At 38.6% G+C, this 16456-nt stretch overlaps 1 protein-coding gene across 2 annotated transcripts in view; it reads left to right on the top strand.

Moving 5' to 3' along the window:
• Positions 1-16456, top strand: part of focad (focadhesin) — a 78190-nt gene that overhangs the window by 36917 nt on the left and 24817 nt on the right. For both annotated transcript variants that reach the window (XM_059354552.1, XM_059354551.1), the window contains 14 exons: positions 172-273; positions 381-508; positions 2584-2710; positions 5100-5234; positions 5993-6043; positions 7170-7253; positions 8261-8402; positions 9147-9335; positions 10886-11007; positions 11105-11197; positions 12042-12130; positions 12752-12793; positions 14777-14885; positions 15928-16044. In XM_059354552.1, the coding sequence (XP_059210535.1) occupies positions 172-273; positions 381-508; positions 2584-2710; positions 5100-5234; positions 5993-6043; positions 7170-7253; positions 8261-8402; positions 9147-9335; positions 10886-11007; positions 11105-11197; positions 12042-12130; positions 12752-12793; positions 14777-14885; positions 15928-16044 (1530 nt within the window). The remainder of the gene's footprint in view (positions 1-171; positions 274-380; positions 509-2583; positions 2711-5099; positions 5235-5992; positions 6044-7169; positions 7254-8260; positions 8403-9146; positions 9336-10885; positions 11008-11104; positions 11198-12041; positions 12131-12751; positions 12794-14776; positions 14886-15927; positions 16045-16456) is intronic.

The raw sequence follows: 16456 nt of genomic DNA, 5'->3' as shown, positions 1-16456 counted from the left end.
TTTTCTGTGGCCACAGTGTGTTGTTTGTTGTTTTTGTCTATGTTGGAAAATGCAATACAAAATATAAAAAAATAAAAATAAAAAAAATTCATATTCTGAATATTTAAAAAATAAGAGTTAATTTCAGTTTCCCTTAACCATTAACACAGGCCATGTGCTTTAATGTTCCAGCTCTGCGTCCCCATGGTGCTGCAGACTCTCCACATGCTGGCCAGCGCCCCCAAGCTGAGACCAGTGGCACTGCGCCTCATGACTGCTCTTTGGAAGAAACAGGTCTATTAGAAAACATGGTCATATTCAAATGTTTAGGTCTTCTTTATTATTTAATATTTTATTCTTATTCACCGCTTCCTCACAAATGACTCTGTTCCTTCCTGTAGGATCGGATCTACCCTGAGCTGCAGCGTCTGCTCGGCCAGCAGGACAGTCGGGTGGTCGTGGGGAGGGACGCCCAGTGGGAGCAGATCCTGGCCAGGTCCGCCTGCCTCAGGGACATCTGCACAGAGAGGTCAGACCACCTAACACTTCCCACACGTTGTGCCTTTTTTTTTTTTTTTTGTACCAATACAGAGGCCATGAGAGGTAGAAGAGGTAGAAGATTGCCCAATTGAATCCAATTCCTTAAGACTTGGGCCAAAGTTGTCTGATTCGTTTTTTCTTATTTTTTCTCTCTTGTGTTGTTCTTAAAGGAACACTCCACCGTTTTTTCATATTAAAACATGTTATTCGGGTAAGTAAGACGAGTTGATACAGACCTCTTGCGTCTCAATGCGTGCACTCAATCGCCCTGGCGCGCGGAGCTACTTGGCTAGCACTTAGCTTAGCCCAGTTCATTCATTAGGACCCAAACAGATGGACGGTTAGAAGCGACCAAACTCCTCCACGTTTTCCCTATTTAAATACAGCTACACGAGTAGTTAAACGACCAAGTATGGCGACACAAAATAAAACGTGGCGCTTTTCTAAGCGGATAAAAAGGATAACTATAATGTATGGCGGAATAGCACTTGGGAGCACTTCGACTCGGCGCAGTAATATCATCACTCCTGACGGAAGTGAGAGGGAGCGGAAGTGATGATATTACTGCGCCGAGTCGAAGTGCTCCCAAGTGCTATTCCGCCATACATTATAGTTCTCCTTTTTATCTGCTTAGAAAAGCGCCACGTTTTATTTTGTGTCGCCATACTTGGTCGTTTAACTACTCGTGTAGCTGTATTTAAATAGGGAAAACGTGGAGGAGTTTGGTCGCTTCTAACTGTCCATCTGTTTGGATCCTAATGAATGAACTGGGCTAAGCTAAGTGCTAGCCAAGTAGCTCCGCGCGCCAGGGCGATTGACTGCACGCATTGAGACGCAAGAGGTCTGTATCAACTCGTCTTACTTACCCGAATAACATGTTTTAATGTGAAAAAACGGTGGAGTGTTCCTTTAACCTCCTGTGACCCTGCATCCTCATATGTGGACATTTCATTTTAGGTTTTCTGGACCTTATATTTCATTCTGCTTAACTATAACTATGCACTCTAGAATAAGAACGATACATCAATCAGTGTAAAAATCAGATGGCAGCATCTTGGTAAAGTCAATTAACAGCTTTTACCCAGACAAAAGTGGACCAGGTAGCAAAGCTGATCAGATTTTATGGCTAAAACTTGTGTATTTGTGCTTAATAATGTTTCTAGTTTGATATTCTGTGCAAGCTTGACTATTTTTAGCATTAGCAACAAGTTCCGACTCTGCTAATCAGGAAGTATTCATTTGAAAACGAATAGACTTTTACTATCATTCTTCAAATGAGAGGGTGTAAATGTAAGGAAATAAAAAGTTTTATTCACTGGTGAATTAATTGAGTTATACAGTAAAATGAACCCATTTCAAAAACTACTTCCTGTTCAAAGACAATGCTACATCCTACAAATCCAAAATACCTAGGAGAAACTAACAATACATACCAAACAAAAGCTTGGGTTTCAGGAGGTTAAACTGCAGGATTATCTGCCCACACAGTTTTTCATACAGTGGTAAACCTCGCCCAACTGTTCTTGTGAACAACTGAGTCATGATAGACGTGATACTACCACCTGTTACCAATAAACCTGTTTACCTGTGGAATGTTCCAAACAGGTGTTTTTGAATCTTCCACATTGTCATCATAACAAGTATATATTTACAGTTTAGTTTAGTTGAGTTTATTATTAAAATCCCCATTATCTGCAGCAAAGCCACAGCTATTCTCCCTGGGGTCCAACAATATCAAATATACAGTTGAAAACACAAAACATAAACATTATTAAAAAAAAATAAAAAATGAAAAAAACAAATAAGTGAGCGATACGCTTCACCTAACAAAACAAAAACAGAGTTGTTTTTTTTCACTCTCAGGGCTTCCATACATCCCTAGCTGATTTATTGAACACAATGGGGACTGACAGAGAATTGAGTCAAGGGAAGTCATTTTACCTTATCTGACTGATGCTTTCCCTTTGCTCATTTAAAATGTAGTTAAAGTGTAGCAGCTCAATGTTTTTTTCAAAGATTGTCATACATCATCATTGCCTTTGTGTGTGTGTGTGTGTGTGTCAGGCCTTACCAGCATGGAGGTGACATGCTGGCTGCTATAACACTCACCCTGAAGCAGTGCAACAGACCGGACATGGCGACCCCGGCTGCTCTCGCCCTGCAAGGACTACAGGAGCTGTGCCGGGCAGAGGTCACCTGCACACACAAACACATAGTCAACGTAGTCTACCACTAGCCTGGCTAACACCAGACTAATCACAAATGAGATTTGTCTGGAAACCAGCCGTTCATTTCTCCGTAGAGGAGGCGTGGTTTACGATCCTCCGGAGCCGTTTGTTGGGCGCTTAGAATGTCTATCAAAAGCGTCTTAAGGGGGCTAGTAGCGGGGCTAGTAGCAGCGCTAGTAGCAGCGCTAGTATCGGGGCTAGTAGCGGGGCTAGTAGCAGCGCTAGTAGCGGGGCTAGTATCAGGGCTAGTAGCAGCGCTAGTAGCGGGGCTAGTAGCAGCGCTAGTAGCGGGGCTAGTATCGGGGCTAGTAGCAGCGCTAGTAGCGGGGCTAGTAGCAGGGCTAGTAGCAGCGCTAGTAGCAGCGCTAGTAGCGGGGCTAGTAGCGGGGCTAGTAGCGGCGATAGTAGCGGCGCTAGTTGGTAGATTAGACTTTTCCCAAAACCTGTCGGAAGCTAGGCTAAAACATCCTTTTTCGTGGTGAAACAGGAGTGTAAAGTCGAACGTTGCTCTTCTTTTAAAATCAACTTACGCTCTAAACTATTTAAAACACAATTTACAGCTAAAGAGAGTTTTGCGTCTGCTGCAGCCATGTTGGATCCGTAAGAAAACTACAAGCTTCCGTCTGCCGAATAGTACGCGTCATCGTCTTGCCGTCCCTCCCCGCTCTGTGATTGGATCCCTAAAACAGGGCTAAGAAACGGCCCTGGTTTCCAGACTGGATGGAGGTTCGAAATGAAATTCGAGCGTGCAAGGCAGTATGGGTATAGCCAGGCTAGTCTACCACATGTACAACCCTGCTTCCAAAACAGATGTGGACACTGTCTTAAACAGAACTGAGGACACTTGCTTGAGATGTTCTTTGTCTTTTCAAAAAACAGTTAATGCACTAAAGGGAAGATGGAAACACCTTTTCTGAATAACTTCTGACACAGCAAACATTTAACTCCCATGACTGATCAGCTGTTTCTGCCCTGCTGGTCAAGACGAGCTGACACGAAAAAACAATTATAAGTTGCCCAATTAAATCCAATTCCTTAAGACTTGGGCCAAAGTTGTCTGATTCGTTTTTTCTTATTTTTTCTCTCTTGTGTTGTTCTTTAACTGCAGGATTATCTGCCCACACAGTTTTTCATACAGTGGTAAACCTCGCCCAACTGTTCTTGTGAACAACTGAGTCATGATAGAGGTGATACTATCACCTGTTACCAACAAGGTGACAGGTGGTAGTATCCAACGAAATAACGAAAACTAGAATTGAAAAAACATTTTCGTTAACTGAAATAAAAATAAAAACTAGAGTTTTTAAAAAAACGATAACTAACTGAAACTGTATTTTGTGGTTACAAAACTAACTAAAATTATAGTGAAAATGTCCTTAGTTTTCGTTTTTGTCAACTTTTTTCATTCATAATTCAGTGTTTCTATTTGAACATGCAACACATGGTGAATATGTTTACTGAGACTGGGATGTTTACACTAGAACCAAAATTCAAAACAGTTAATAACCTTATTGGGGCTGAGATGGATAAACCAAATAAATAAAGGCAAAATTTATTATGATCTCTTTGAATCTCGCACCCAACATATAGCCCATTACAAAAAAACAAAAACTAATAAAAACTAAACTAAAACTAAGCATTTTTAAAAAATAAAAAATAAACTAAAACTAGAAAACTCACTCTAAAAACTAACTAAAACTAACTGAATTTGAAAACAAAAATTCACAACGAAATTAAAACTAAAACTAATGAAAAATCCAAAACTATTATAACCTTGGTTACCAATAAACCTGTTTACCTGTGGAATGTTCCAAACAGGTGTTTTTGAATCTTCCACATTGTCATCATAACAAGTATATATTTACAGTTTAGTTTAGTTGAGTTTATTATTAAGATCCCCATTATCTGCAGCAAAGCCACAGCTATTCTTCCTGCGGTCCAACAATATCAAATATACAGTTGAAAACACAAAACATAAACTTTTTTTTTTTTTTAAATGGAAAAAAAAAATAACAAGTGAGCGATATGCTTAGAATAGAATAGAATAGAATAGGTCTTTATTTGTCATTGTCACATGTACAACGAAATTCAAAGTGCTCTCCAGTTAGTGCATACTACCGGTAATTCATATTACACACATTTCTACAGTAAACGATATCGTTTATCAGTTTGAACATTAATGTTCAAACTGTTAATAATTAATTAACTTATACAGTTTTTAATTGAATATAAATCAAAAAAAGATGAGCGAATGATCACACTTTATTTACATTTGAGGCAGTGTCCCGTCTTTGTGGAATCGTGGTTGTACAGCAGGTGGAGCCATTGAGTTTTACAAGGCTTGTTTTGCAGGTGGTGGACATTGTCTCAACATGGAGAAGTCTGGGACCCGAGCTGAGCTGTGACTCCCGTCCACTGATGGTCAAAGCCATCGCTGAACTTCTCGCTCTGGTTCCCCAGCTCACCGTCAAGTCAGAGGAGTATGAGGTATCTGACAGGCTTCCTGAAAGTTTCTGTTTAACCCTTAATGGGACACTCATTGAAATACTTGCAAATTCCAAATTTCAACCCTGGAGAATATTGGAGGATATTACATACAGCCAGAATGTGTAAAGCTGATATTTACTTATATTTTAATATCAATAAGCAAACAAAATAAGATTAATAAAGGCATGGCAAAGACATAATGGGTGGTTCATGGGTGTTTGTAATGCCATTATTAACACTTATATAAGCTTATAAACACACAATAATGTTAATAAGTATCTTGTAAGGACTTACAAGGGCCTTTTTACTTGTTAATTAATGGTTATTACAATGACCTTAATATAAGTATATATTCTTAAATTAAGATTATTAAATCTAGAAATAAACACGTTGTACACTTAAAATAAGAAATGAACTCTTAAAACGAGATAAATTAAAGCTGCAAGCAGAGTGCACTGCAAATTATTTTTTTCTTACCAAGATAAAAAAAGCTTAATTTCTTATTTTAAGTGTTCAACATGCTTATTTCTAGATTTAACAATCTTAATTTAAGATATCTTGTCAAGTGAAATTATCTGTCCATGCAGCAACTTTAATCAGACAACTTTTCCTCACATTTTGTGTTTTTATCTTGTTTTTAGACCCCCTCGGGTTAAACTGTAAGCTCTGTCCCCGCTGTTGCCAATTTTAGGACTATTTGCGGTGGTGTTAGCATGGTTAGTCATTTTAATAATTATTTTTTTTCTCTGTTTTCTCAGAAACTAAAGGAAGAGGTGGTCAGCTTTCTCTGGAATTATGCATTGAGCAAGGTCTGAGTCATGAAGATAATATCTGCTCTATTGTGTGTGTGTGTGTGTCTGTGTATGGGTGTGTGTGTGTGTGTGTGTATGTGTGTGTGTGTGTGTGTGTGTGTCTGTGTGTGTGTGTGTGTGTGTGTCTGTCTGTGTCTGTCTGTGTGTGTGTGTGTCTGTCTGTGTGTGTGTGTCTGTGTGTTTGTGTGTGTGTGTGTGTGTGTGTGTGTGTGTCTGTACGACCGTGTGTGTGTGTGTGTGTGTGTGTGTGTGTCTGTGTGTTAGGTATCAACAATGGATAAAATAATTTGCCATATAATAAAGGGTCACTTGTAGTTATGACCCCCCTCAAAATGATCAGTTATTCAGATTTACTGAGTCAATGTTTTGCTTTTATGGGCCCACAAGTCTCCTCTAACTGGAATAATCCTCTGTGTAACAACAGTTTCTACATCTCTTATTTGTTTTTTATTTACATGTTGAGTTATATATGTGTGTGCAAAACTCTAGGGCAGAGGTGTCAAACTCTGGCCCGTGGGCCACATTTGGCCCGCAGTATAATTATATTTGGCCCGCGAGGAAATACCAAAATATAATACTACAAATCCCAGAATGCTCTGCTGGTGTTTTGGCTTGAACACAGTAGATCAGTGTGTAGCAAACTGAGCAACAATTAAAGTTGTCGTTATGCACTTTTTCTTGCTAGTCCAAGGCTTGAATGGTTGCACATTCATTGAAGGATATTATTATTAGTCATTTGGTTTATTATTGTTATTTTATTCTCACATTTATTTTTAGCCTGTGGAAAAAGATTACTGTTAAATTTAAATTTAAAGAAAGCCGCATATAAAATAAAGGGACATACGATTTTTATTTAAAATTTATTTAAGAAATGAATGCCATTGATGTGTTTGTTTGTTTTATTTGATATTCGATTTTGCATGTTTGCAATATTAAGTTATATCAAGCTTTGCTTGTTCCGTTTCGTTTGAACTTGTTTCGGTCAATTTTTTCAATAAATATCAATGTTGGCCCGCGACTTTGTCCAAGTTTAAAATTTTGGCCCACTGTGTATTTGAGTTTGACACCCCTGCTCTAGGGGAAAAACAAGTGTGTAAAAATGCGTGTGTATCTGCTGTAACAGGATGTGGAGGTGGCGAGCTGTGGCTACAGGGCTTTGGCAGATTTTCCTGAAGTGGTCCACACAATCAACCTTCTTCCTGAGGCAGTAAGAGTCCTTCTCCATTCTTCCTGCAGTCTCACAACTTCACATTCTACATTGAATACTTTTTCTACACACACAACTAAAATTAGCAGACTTTCTTTCCAAGACTGTAATGCATGTTATGTGTGATGTGTGATATGATATTGGCACTTTAACATTCAAATTGATTGTCTTCAATAACACAGTAAAGCCTTTTCACAGGCAGTCTGCAGAGCAAGCTTAAATACGTTTTACAAATGATTATATAAGTGTCAAGTCAAAGGAAGCTATTGCAATTCAAATGTTGCACTGCAAAAAAAGGTTGTCTAAAAACAAGCTAAAAACACTGTCATGTAACAGTTGGTAGAAATTGAAGAACTTTTATTTTGAAGAGGTGACTTTTATTTTGGTGACTCTCCGGTCTCCTTAAGGTTAGAGGAGTCCTGTTTTGTTATCCAGTAGAGCATATACCATAACTAACTGAAACTGTATTGTGTGGTTACAAAACTAACTAAAATTATAGTGAAAATGTCCTTAGTTTTTGTTTTTGTCAACTTTTTTCATTCATAATTCAGTGTTTCTATTTGAACATGCAGGAACACATGGTAAATATGTTTACTGAGACTGGAACGTCTACACTTCAACCAAAATTCAAAACACCCAGAACTGTAAGAGTTAATAACCTTATTGGGGCTGAGATGGATAAACCAAAGGAAATGAAGGCACATACCCATGACAAAAAAACTAAAACTAACACTAAAACTAATAAAAACTAAGCATTTTCAAAAAATAAAAACGAAACTAAAACTAGAAAAGTCACTCTAAAAACTAACTAAAACTAACTGAATTTGAAAACAAAAATTCACAACGAAATTAAAACTAAAACTAATGAAAAATCCAAAACTATTATAACCTTGGTCCCTAGTCGATCTCTTTACCTCAAAGGCAGTTATAAGCTTCACATCTTATTGTGGATGGTTTTGATTATTTGTCAACCTCTTCTTGTTGCTCCGGCTCCGTCCTCTCTGTAGGCCAGACCAGCTGAAAAGCCCCATGAAAATGTGGAGGAGGAACAAGGGAAGGAGGAGGAGGAGGATGAAGAAAAGGATCTCTCCATCCCAGGTTCATCTTATGTGAAGCTGATGGCTCTCACCCCTCCATCTGTCCTACCAGGTAGATACAATCACCCAGACACCTGGTTTTGATTGATTGATTGATTGATTGATTGATTGATTGATTGTCTTTATTTCGAACATGCAAGCAATAAAAAAATAAGTTTAAATATTAATAGATGAATAAATAAAAAACAAAACAAAAAAGCAAAACAAATTGAAAAAAACACACTTTCTGCAAGCTCGAAAGGGGGTAGGAAGAAGTAAAAGAACTTATCTAGTCCTACCCCTTAACGGGTCAGTATATACATATATGAATAATCAATATAGTCACATACAAATATTATAAATAATTATATATATACATATACTATAAACAATTTATATTACATTGTGAATACCTATACATGTATATTGTAAATTACTATATATATATATAAATATTATAAACATAAATACAATTACTATGTATATTACAAAATTATAGTCTACATATGTCCATGTTACAGAGGCTTTTCTAAATTTCTGTACTTTGTAAAGATGATGTCTTTATATTTGTTTTTAAACTGTCTTATGTTTTGGCTTTTCTGTACTTCCACACTTAACTTATTCCACAATTTGACTCCGTAGGTGCTGATACAAAAGCTCTTTTTGGTTGTGCTTTTTTCATAATGCTTCTATGGTGTTTCCAGCTATTGGCAGTGTTCGTGGTGGAAAGTCAGTTCATTGTGTCTTTCCTTACGGTTCTTGTCTCACATACTTAAGGACCTCCTCCAGACTCTCATTTAGATTTTTTTCTTCCCAGCTTACGGACTCTTGCTGACCTCACTGGTGAAGCAGGAGATGAGCCAGATGCCTCGGGGGGTCTACTTTTCTGCCCTAAGGGGGGAAAACCTGAGATCAGATCAGGGTAAAACTGTGGCTGGAATTCCATCATTCATGCTGAAAACCTACGAGAAGAACAAGCAGCCTGGGCTGAAGCCGGGACTAGCAGGTGGGCAAATCCATCCCTCAACTGTGTGAAGCTTAAGATGTTACATTTTTATTTACATGGTTCATGTTGGATTCATAGACTGTATACAGGTACATCTCAAAAAATTACAGCATCGTGAAAAAGTTTAAAATTTTCAGCCAAATTACATTTAATGTAATGCAATGTAATCCTGGGTTCTCTCTGTCCTATTTACACACAGCAATTTGTGTTTGAAATTAATATATATATATATATTTATTTATTTAGTTATATATATATAACTTTTATATATTAGGGCCGGGACTTTAACGCGTTAATTGAGATTCATTGATTACACCAAAATGAACGCGTTAAAAAAATTGATGCATTTTAATCGCACTTATTTTTGCACCGCGGAACGTTTCTCACTGGACGAGTTTCAGGAGGACCGATTATACTGGAGCACCAACTAGCGTTGATGAGCTCAGACAACAACAAACCACAGTGAACATGAAGGAAGAAGCTGATGAGACCTTTGGTTGGCCCCGTGGATGATGGGACATTTAGTTACTAAAAACGGTTGTGTTGCTAGGCAACAAGGAATTCACATATCACCGCAGCACATCCAGCCTCAAGTATCACCTCAATGCTAAACATATAGCAGCTAGCGGCTAGTGTGGTAGCTAGCGTGGATTGTGTTTTACTTAAAAAAACAAAGTATTCTAGTTTACAGAAGGTCTACCTACCTATAGGCTACCTGGATTTATGAAATGTACTTTATTTCTAAATATGCTATTGCTACACTTAATGGAAAAAATTGCACTGGTGTGTTGGACTTGAACAAAAATAAACAATGTATTCAGTCATTATTCAATGGTATACTAAAAATCCATGTGAAAAAAATCACTTCTCACTGTTCTCAGCTCAAATATTTATATGCGATTAAAATGCGATTAATTTCGATGAATTAATTACAAAACCTCTAATTAATTAGATACATTTTTTTAATCGAGTCCCGGCCCATATATATATATATACACTACCGGTCAAAAGTTTTAGAACACCCCAATTTTTCCAGTTTTTTATTGAAATTCAAGCAGTTCACGTCAAATGAACAGCTTGAAAGGGTACAAAGGTAAGTGGTGAACTGCCAGAGGTAAATAAAAAAAGGTAAGCTTAACCAAAACTGAAAAATAATGTACATTTCAGAATTATACAAGTAGGCCTTTTTCAGGGAACAAGAAATGGGTTAACAACTTTTCATGTCTTTGTAAGTCATTTTGTGTCTTTTTTTGGTCATTTTGTGTCTTTTTTAGTAATTTTGTGTCTTTTTTTAGTAATTTTGTGTCTTTTTTTAGTCCTTTAGTTCAACATAAAATGTGATTTTGAATCTTTTTTTTACTTTCAAAACACTATCATGCTCAATAAAGAATTTTAAATGTTGCAAATGTGCATTAATTTCAGAGTACACTGAGATATTAAACTGCATAATTTTCAATTAAATTCTGGAAAAGTTGGTGTGTTCTAAAACTTTTGACCAGTAGTGTATATATTTATATATAGCTGATTTTGTGTGTGTGTGTGTATTACAGCTGGACTGCTGCTCTGTTACAAGCTGCCTGTGCAGACGGACCGTGACGGCAGACCGATTGATCGTTTTCTCATAAGCTGCAGCCGCAGCTACCAGCAGACCTTGGCAGCCCTCATTCATGAAGTACGTATACGTATATTCTACACACTCCTCTTTGGTTTTAACAATTTAAAATGGCCACAAAAAAAAAACTCCTGCTTGTTTTTTTTTTTGTATTCAGGTGAACATTCAGCCGTCCGAATGGCACCGTGCTCTCCTCCTGCCCCAGGCCTGGAGAGGCTTCATGAGTCGAGCTTTCCATGCTGTTCTACAGGTATTGAAGAATTGATCGATACTGCATGTGGTTCTAGAGAGGAATGTTCTCCACGCACTGTTAAGTAAGGCATGCGCGTAGATGGCACTAGGGACGGGGGGGATATGACCGCCCCCAAATTCATAGTGATCCCGATCCGTCCCCCCCAACTGTCGCTACATAAGGAGACAAACATCACCGGTATAACAGGATTAATGGTGTACACAAATGTCAGAATTCAGAGTAAAAATTTTGATCAGAACCCCTCCGAAATCGGATCTCCAACTCGGAAGTTGGATGAATTTCACCAGTCCGACATAGAATGAATGCTATCTGCCACTAACGTAAACAGTAGATAGATAGATAGATCAGTTGGTAGGTTGACAAGATGAAGGTAATTATACTGATGATATGATGGCACCAATGCTATAGTGACTAGACGGTATATAATAATAATAATAATAATAATAATAATACAGTATATAATATATAATATATACATGTTTTGTTGTACATTTGTAAGGCTGGGAAATGCTGGGAGCACTCAACTTTGGGGTGAAGTTGTTTAGAGCTCCAAGTTCCGACTTTCAGTGTAAATTGAACACACCATAAGACTCGGCTCTCACTCCCCAGGGTCCTAAAGAAGAACTGGTAGCTGTGCATGTGCCAGATGTGGTGATCAGATTCAGATCGACTATGACAGACAAAAATGAAGAAGCAAAAACAATTACAGCGTTTAAAAAAAAACAAAAAACAACAACAACAATGTAGGTAGGCTATCCTATGCCTGTTGCCTGTTGACTTTCCCAAATGTAGCAGATAAAATAAAATGTGGTTTTCTGTTTTGTTTTGTGTGCGTCTTCAGGGTCGACGTGCTGATTTGGGGATGCAACAGAAACAAGGCAAAGAGGACCCACAGGAGCTCCAGTACAAACAACACTGTGCCTGGCTGTGGTGAGAATCTCTTCCATAGATACTTTTCTATAAACTCAATCTCAGGACTTTGTAGCTCAAAATGACCAAATTTGATGAATGTGTCTTTACACATGAAAAGGGTTGATACATAAAATAAATTTTAAAAAACCTATGTTATGCAACCTATTGCATACAAATTATTTTTTTTTTGGAGAGGTGATCAGCATGGTCTGAATAGGGATATGGCAAAATATTGATACAGCAATATAACTTCCTCTTGCAGTTCATTTTTGATACACTGGCAACAAATATTGATATTTTTTATTAGAACATGCAGCAGCTCTTCTCTCTGATTCCCACCCTAGTCCGAATGCTGCTTTAAACTTTTTCATTCCGATGAAATTATCTGCAATCAACAGATTGCATGGAAGATATGGGTACTTACATGTATCATGATATCTGTCACACACACACACACACACACACACACACACACACACACACACCAAGTGAAGAGCCAACGTGCTGTATCAGCCAGGTGACTGTTCGTACATCATTGCATTATCAGAAGAAGAGTCTTCTTTTCATACTACACTTTCTCTCTTTTTCTTTCATCCTTTCTACCTTATCTCTCCATCTTTTACTTCTTATCCCTCTCAGGGCCAGAGACCAGCTGGCAGGCGTCATCAAAGCTGCTACAAAGTGAGTCCCTTGCTTCGTAACATTTTTGCCGTGCAAGAATCAACATTTTTGAGGGGATCTGTAGACTTCATGTAAAGTTCATTAAGGAATGTGATAACTGACCTTCTGAGGCTGGGGTTATACCTGCTGTTGACACATATAAACGGTAGGGACCGTAGCAGTAGTACTAACAATGTTAATAGGGGTGTTTCCACTACAGTCTAATACCCGAAATGAGGCGGGTCTCACTCGCCGAAATGCCCCTTATTTGAATGTGAGCCGTCCTGAGGGTCTTTTGACTGGACTTTTTTTGTCCCTGTAGAAGAGCAGGACCGTATTTCTCCCCCGAAAAAAGCCTGGTTGCTGATTGGATAGAACGCCAAGCAGGATGTGACGTAGTACTTGACGCCACAACAACATGCACCATTTGTTAAAGCCAGCGAAGCAGTGTTGTCGCTATATTTAGCGACTTTTCAGACACACTAGCTACTATTTTTCACAAGAGAGACTCGTTCTTGCTCTTCTTCGCCGGCCCCCCGGCTCGTTAAGAAGAGTAAGAACAAGTCGAAGCGGCCCAGCCCTCCTGCAGCAGTCTCTCCCAGCTGCAGAGCCGGAGGGGATGTTAACCCCTTAGCGTCCAGTCTGCAAATTGCTAATAGGCTAACAGTTAGCTCTGTAGCAGTACAGTGTGTATGTGCTGCTGCTGCAGGAGGTGTTCACTTAGCGATCTCTGTTTGTTTACAACAAGCACCAGACACTCTGTGCACAGTTAGTGATGCCGGTTAATTCACAATCACGATGTTTATGATCAGCAGAGATGCTGTGCATAATTAGCCATGCTGCTTTGTTTATGATCAGCTGCTGATGTTGTGCACAGTGCACGGCGGCCACAGTTGCATCTCCCGTGTTTAATCCATTTTGTATGTGATCACGGTCGAAACTGTCACTAATTAACGGATTACACGACGATCGAAAACCATACATCATCTCCGGAGTCTCCTAAAACCCTCTGGGGCCTTTTTTGTAATGGAGACACGCAGAGTGAGCGAACATTTAAGAGGGCGTGGCCTGAGACTTTCCTAACACCCACTCTTCCCCCTAAAGGAAACACAGCTAATAACATGCTTGATTTAAGGGCCTTTGATATATTCTATGATGGCCTTGCGGTCATTTTTTCTGCAGTGATCTCAGAATGAACAATAAAGTAACCTCCTGGAGGTTACTTTATAAAAAAGGTAAGGTTAACCAAAACTGAAAAATAATGTACATTTCAGAATTATACAAGTAGGCCTTTTTTCAGGGAACAAGAAATGGGTTAACAACTTAACTCTATGGAGTCTTGGGCTATTTTGTCCATTTTTTAATTCTTTTCATGTCTTTGTAAGTCATTTTGTGTCTTTTTTTTGGTCATTTTGTGTCTTTTTTTAGTCATTTTGTGTCTTTTGGTGTCTTTTTTTGTCATTTTGTGTATTTTTTTGGTCATTTTGTGTCTTTTTTTGGTCATTTTGTGTCTTTTTTTAGACATTTTGTGTCTTTTTTTAGTCATTTTGTGTCGTTTGGTGTCTTTTTTTGTCATTTTGTGTATTTTTTTGGTCATTTTGTGTCTTTTTTTGGTCATTTTGTGTCTTTTTTTAGTCATTTTGTGTCTTTTGGTGTCTTTTTTTGTCATTTTGTGTCTTTTTGGTCATTTTGTGTCTTTTTTTACTCCTTTAGTCCAACATAAAATGTGATTTTGAATCTTTTTTTTTACTTTCAAAACACTATCATGCTCAATAAAGAATTTTAAATGTTGCAAATGTGCATTAATTTCAGAGTACACTGAGACATTAAACTGCATCATTTTCAATTCAATTCTGGAAAAGTTGGTGTGTTTTAAAACTTTTGACCAGTAGTGTATGTGAAAAATTCTGTTCCCAATGCAGCCAGTTGTGTATATAATGGATGGTTAAACAGCAAGTATATCTCCAGCCTAGGCGTGAGCACTAACAGTATTGTGTTCCTCAGGGACAGTCCTGTTGTTCAGGGAAACTCCATCCTGGCTCTGAGCGGCCTGGCTGCTGTCCTGGCTAAATATGAGAGCAGCCTGCCTCCTGATAGCAACGGCAGCGTCATGGTAATATATGTGAAATGTTTCTCTACAGTATCTCTGTCATTGTAAAACGTAAAACATTTTTTTCGATGCTGATAGTAGATGAAGTTTATGAAGGTAATTGATTTTATCTGTAAATTTGCTTTGTTTCACTATGAACAATGGCATACCTACACACAGACACACACACCCAAATGTGCTGTACTTTAAGAAGTCCTGAGGGTCTTTTGACCGAACTTTTTTCGGGCTTGTCAAAGAGTAGGGCCGTTTTTCTCCCCTGAGAAAGCCTGGTTGCTGATTGGATAGAATGCTAAGCAGGATGTGACGTAGTACTTGACGCCACAACAACACACGCCATTTGTAAAAGCAGGCGAAGTAGTAGTCACAAGCCACAAGAAACATATAAGCCCCTTTCATAGTGTGGTCCTTTCACGTGCTATATTGCTGGAAAGATCTTTGCCTTAGGGCGTTCATAGTGCTCCCGCAAAGGTGTGATTTTCTGCCCTTTCATAGTGCAGTCCGGCGTCGCTTAATGAGGTGCACAGTAGCACAGTGCTAATAGGCTAACAGTGAGCTCTGTAGCGGTACAGTGTGTAAGTGCTGCTGCTTCAGGAGGTGTTCACTTAACGATCTCTGTTTGTTTACAACAAGCACTGTTAGCGATGGCGATTAATTCAGAGATGCTATGCATAATTAGCCATGCTGCTTTGTTTATGATCAGCGGCGGACTTTGTGCACAGTTAGCAACAGTGGCCACAGCTGCGTCTCCCGTGTTTAATCCGTTGCCTATGCGATCACGGATCACTGTCGAAACTGTCCCGATTACGCGACGATGGAAGACCATACGTCACCTCCGGAGTCTCGTAAATCCCTCTGGGGCCTTTTTTGTAATGGAGACACGCTGAGACTTTATGTGCAAGCGACCTTATATTACCTAATCGTGTCCTCATTTTGGTCATCAAGTGATGTCTGTCCCCAAACAAAGGTGTGATTAAGTTCATGGTGGCATTACAAGTGGAGGAAGTCACAAAGCTCGCTAAATATTCCTTAACGACTCCTTCTGTAGGCTGGACCAGAGTTTGTGCCTACAGCCAGCTGGTTGGACATGGTCCTCAACACCCTGCTCAGCATCAGCAGCAGCAGCTACAAGGCCAGAGGACAAGTTTTCCCATGGTTCCTACATGTAAGTGTCATCTGAGGTTTTTTTTTTTTCTGCTTGATGTATTTGTAATGTACAAATGTGTACTTGTAATAGCTACTATAACTAGAATGACACTCTGAGAGCATATTTTTTCAATTATTTCAACACCACATGAATGCAGGACAAATGCCCTATCCTACAATGTTAAACCAAAATGAAAAATAATTTGTGTTTATGCCCATGATTCTGATGGATAACATGAAACCACTGATTTCAGCAACACATTTACACAGCTGGTGAACCAACAGGAAGTATGTTTATACCCAGCATCATCAGTTCAAACCAAGGTTATAATAGTTTTGGATTTTTCATTAGTTTTAGTTTTAATTTTGTTGTGAATTTTTGTTTTCAAATTCAGTTAGTTTTAGTTAGTTTTTAGAGTGAGTTTTCTAGT

Source organism: Centropristis striata, chromosome 17, assembly GCF_030273125.1.
Source record: "Centropristis striata isolate RG_2023a ecotype Rhode Island chromosome 17, C.striata_1.0, whole genome shotgun sequence".
NCBI classification, from domain to species: domain Eukaryota; kingdom Metazoa; phylum Chordata; class Actinopteri; order Perciformes; family Serranidae; genus Centropristis; species Centropristis striata.
The sequence above is the reverse complement of the archived record's forward strand: the minus strand, read 5'-3'. Positions and strand labels throughout refer to the sequence as shown.